Source organism: Grammomys surdaster, unplaced genomic scaffold (genome assembly GCF_004785775.1).
Source record: "Grammomys surdaster isolate TR1022 unplaced genomic scaffold, NIH_TR_1.0 118065, whole genome shotgun sequence".
NCBI lineage: Eukaryota > Metazoa > Chordata > Mammalia > Rodentia > Muridae > Grammomys > Grammomys surdaster.
Genome location: NW_021614596.1, coordinates 615 through 5,074, shown reverse-complemented (window position 1 = coordinate 5,074; position 4,460 = coordinate 615). Strand labels below are relative to the sequence as shown.

General features: G+C 39.9%; 1 protein-coding gene across 1 annotated transcript; it reads left to right on the top strand.

Annotated features, from left to right (window-relative positions):
- Window positions 1–289: 289 nt before the first annotated feature.
- On the top strand, window positions 290–4,348 carry LOC114635810 (cytochrome P450 2J6-like; the record flags this gene model as incomplete). Its single annotated transcript, XM_028784223.1, has 3 exons — window positions 290–477; window positions 2,446–2,584; window positions 4,239–4,348. Coding segments are annotated over 3 exons (437 nt in total), but the record flags the coding sequence as incomplete, so codon positions are not given.
- Window positions 4,349–4,460: the final 112 nt, after the last annotated feature.

Here is a 4,460-nt window from a genome sequence, read left to right as displayed (position 1 = left end):
GTAATGAAAGTATTGACATTGCACTAGGTTCTGCTCTGAGATTAGCAGTGCTGATCACAGCTACTCAGTTCAGGACATATGGAGTTACAATTATGTTTTAGGCTCAAAGAGAGTTATAGAGTGTTTTTTTTTTAAATCGATGTTTTGAAGGGTTAAGAAAACATTTTTTTTTTTTGCAGCCAGGACACTAAAATTAAATAAATGCTGATAAGGTCTCAAAGACAACTTGTATGTTGTTAGAAGAATTCATTAAATTAAAAAATTAATAGACATTCCTGTTTACTTTTAGAAAAAGTACAGGCAGAAATTGACAGAGTGATTGGTCAGAGGAGGGCAGCAAACCTGGCTGACCGAGAGTCCATGCCCTACACCAATGCTGTCATCCATGAGGTGCTGAAGATGGGCAACATCATCCCCTTGAATGTTCCCAGGGAAGTCGCAATGGATACCAATTTGAATGGATTCCACCTGCCAAAGGTAACTATGCACTGCCAGTTTTAGATACCTCGGTCCATTTGTTTTTACATCTTCCTATGAACCTAAAGTAAATGTGACATGTATTCCTGCCTCAGGATCACTTAGTTCAGCAGAGGCATATTATGTTTGCTAAAGTATTCATTACCTCCATGTATCTAAAGCAGATATTTACATACACAATGGGGACGATGACTCCTTGGTCAAATATGTTTTAGCAAAGCCTGGCTTTATTTGCTAAAGGCATTTCAGTATCTTCCTATGCTAATGTGGGCTCATAGCAGGCAGCAGTTCTCATGACTTTACCCCAGAGAGGAGGTTTTAAGACTAAAGACTGCCAGGCTGGGTTTAGAAAATACCTCTACACAGTCCTTGAAATACAGAATTTGAAATGTGAATGAAATAAAAGGAACTTACACTACCATCATGGTGAGACTGTGATTTCTAAAACAGTGACCAACAGGCTTAGTTCCAGTGTTAATTTACACACAACTGATTTATATCTCCTAAGAGAAGCCATTCCAAAATGCATTAGATACTACAGAATATTTGTGTGGTCTAGAATATTCTCTCCTTCAAAATGGCTTATCAACCTTTCAGAATAACCATCAATCTCATTTTGAGATTGGAAAATTGAGGGTTAAGAAAATTTGGTTTACATAAAATCTCTCTACTTTAAAATAGTAGGAGTGGGAATCCAGAACCAACCTTGTTCTGGTCATTCTGGACATCTCATACTTCCTCCATGGGACTTGCATTATTTTAACATGAAAAAAATCTCTTTCAATATTTCTCCATGAGTCCCTGTTAATTACCCATCTTTATGAACTGAATCATTATCACATCTCCCAGCTTTCTTCATACTCTTCACAGGGTTTCTTAAGACTTATACCCTCCATGCCCCACACAGTTAAAATTCCTGTTGTTCTTTTTATTTCACCATGGGTGATCAAGTCAAATATTTCTTGGCTGTGACAAAAGCCCCAAAGTTTCAGTTCAACATAGAAGTGTGTTGGTGAAAGAGCCAATCAGATCACATAGTTGTAGCCAGTAAGCAGAGGAAAAAGTCAACAGGAGGTTGGTTTTTTCCCCTCACTTCCACTGTTTTTATTTCATCCAGGCCATCAGCTTGTGGGATGGTGCCATCCACAGTCAGGGAAGGTCTAGTAACAGTAGTTGATTATCGTGGGGTTATCTTCACAGATACCAGAATATGTTGATGGAGACATACTAGAGAGTTGATAAAGAAAATGATGGCATGCTATTGGTAAGTCATGTTCTTGGGTCTAAGAAAGCAAGGGCAGCATGCACTATGGTGGCACTAGAAACCAATAATTGATATGAAAAAATCAAAAGAGTTTGAAAGAATTGGTCAAGTCGAGTCACTGAAGGGAGCATGAGTTAGTGGGAGGGAAAGGCACACTTTGGGAAGTCCTGGCACAATACTAGGGATCTTCATAAACTGATCTTGTTTAGCCTGATATGTAAATATTTTCCTAACCCTGCTGAGAAACTGGGTTCAGAAGCCTTCATGTTGAAGTCTAATAACTGAGAAGCACAGTTGAAAGACACAACATTTCTTTTCGTAGACCTGTCATTGTACTCACTGTGGGAAGTAGCTGAGTTGGTTTTTATTCCTTCCTGCCATATAATACTCCTTTAGATGCTAAAATGTGTTTAATTAGACCCTATATAGACTTCCTCCTATAGACTTGTGTTCAGCATTAAAAAGTAACCTAATGGGCTGGTAAATCCCTAGCAGGCACTTACATTCATTTTAAAAATTTCTAGACAAAGAGGAGGGCACTGAGACAGGTGGAGGGATCTCAATGTTGAATGCATATCTCAATGCCCATTTAGAGTGAATTTAAAATGGGAATTCAATCTAAATGCATGAATGCTAGAGAACCATACCCCTCCTTACATGTTTGTTCCCTATATCAATCTTTGACACTTTGCTGTCATTTCTAGGGCACCATGGTTCTGACCAACCTGACTGCACTGCACAGGGACCCGAGAGAGTGGGCCACCCCAGACACATTCAATCCAGAGCACTTTTCGGAGAATGGACAGTTTAAGAAGAGAGAATCTTTTCTGCCATTCTCAATGGGTGAGTTGTGATGAACAGGAGTGAGTTCAGTGCTTTACTTCAGCCCCTCCCTCTTTCTGTCTCCAGATAGTCCAATTTGGATCTCTTTTGATTTTCATTACAATCTTGCATTCCCTGGACTTCCCACTTCTTCAGACCCAGCCTAATTCTCACCCTTCCTTGCCTCTCCTGGAGATTCCAGCTTTCCTAATTCTGTTTTCCAAAACACTAATGATAGAAACCCATACTCTGGATCTGCTTCAGTAATGTGACTATGTGCCACCTTCATAAGGTTTTTTAATGTCCCAAGTTATTTTTTAGAGATGCATCTACAGAGAGAAATGGAGTAGATTTGTAATGAGAGCTGACAAAAGTATCAGAGATAAGGACATTCCCACTGTTACAACTCTCACATAAACAACAAGGTAATACCTATAATATATGTATACAGACAACCTGGTACAGGCCTTGTGTTTGCCATTTTAGTCTCTGTGAGCTTTTGTGAGTTCCTACTTAGCTGATTCAGTAGGACATGTTTTTCTTGTATAATCCATCCCTTCTGACTTCTACACTCTTTCTTCCCCCTCTTCCATGGGATTCTGGGATTTGTGAGGGGAGAGACCCAACTGAGACATCTAATTTAGACTATGTCTCTCTCTGCATAATGTTGGGCCGTGAGTCTCTGCACCCAATCCCATATGGTGCCAGAGGAAGCCTCTCTATGACACCTGGATGAGGCCCTGATCTATGAGTACAGCAGGATATCATTAGGAATCCTTTCATTGGTTTTCATTCTTTTTTTTTATTTCTTGTGTTTCTGATCATTAAAATGTATACTCTCTAAGACATGTTTTCAGGAGCATGTAGAGATAACAGCTACAGGTAGTTTAGGCTTTACCATACTTTGGGTATGCAGGGTGCCAGATAGACTGAATCTGAAACACAGTTACTGGCCCTTTAAAAGTTCATTTTCTTGTTAACACTTTCTATTTCTATGTATCAACTTCTCTATGATCCACCCAAAAGTAGATTTATTATAACTTGCGCTATCCCCACAAGCACTACTTCCTCAAGTTCAGGGATTTCTTCACTGAAAACTATGGAATTGGTTAGCATGACTTATAGATGTGAAAAGGGGGTAAAAAATGAGGGAGAATTGTGGATCCTAAAAGGGATAGGAACTCCACAGGAAGACCAACAGAGTCAACTAAACTGGACCTTTGGGGTTCTCAGAGTCTAAACCACCAACCAAAGACCACACATAGGCTGGACCTAGGCCTCCCCTCATGTGGGTCCTAAACAAAAAAAGCAGGGGGTATCCCAAAATCTGTTACTTGTATATTGGATAAGCTACGCTACTTTCTCTGGCCTCAGTGGGAGAAGAAGCATATATGCTGGCAGAGACTTAAAGTGCCTGAGTAGGGGAGAGGTGGGGAGAAGGATGAGGAGGGAAAGGGAAGAATGTTGGAGGAGTGACCAGGATGGGAGCAGTGAGCAGGCTGTAAAGTGAATAAGTAAAAAAAATAACTTAAATTTTAACAAAAGAATGAGATCAATTACACTTATAGTCTACATTATTTTATGTGTCTTGCTGTAATTCTTAGTCACAGTAGTTCCAAGTCTAGCAGTGACACTACTTTTTTCCTAAAACAGAGCATTGATGCTTTCCTTACAGAAATGACAAAGGTGAGGATAAGCAGCTGGGTCTTCCTGGGAATAAAAATATGGTGGTTTAGAAGATTCCAATTGATCGTGCACCATGCTGCCATATATTTAAGAGTATAACACAGCACTGATTCACTACTAGATGAAGCTCTATGCCTGTTTCCCAGGTGAGCCTCTTCTGAGGATTATGGAGACTCCATCACCAAGATGCTCCAAGCTCTCAGAGCGCAAT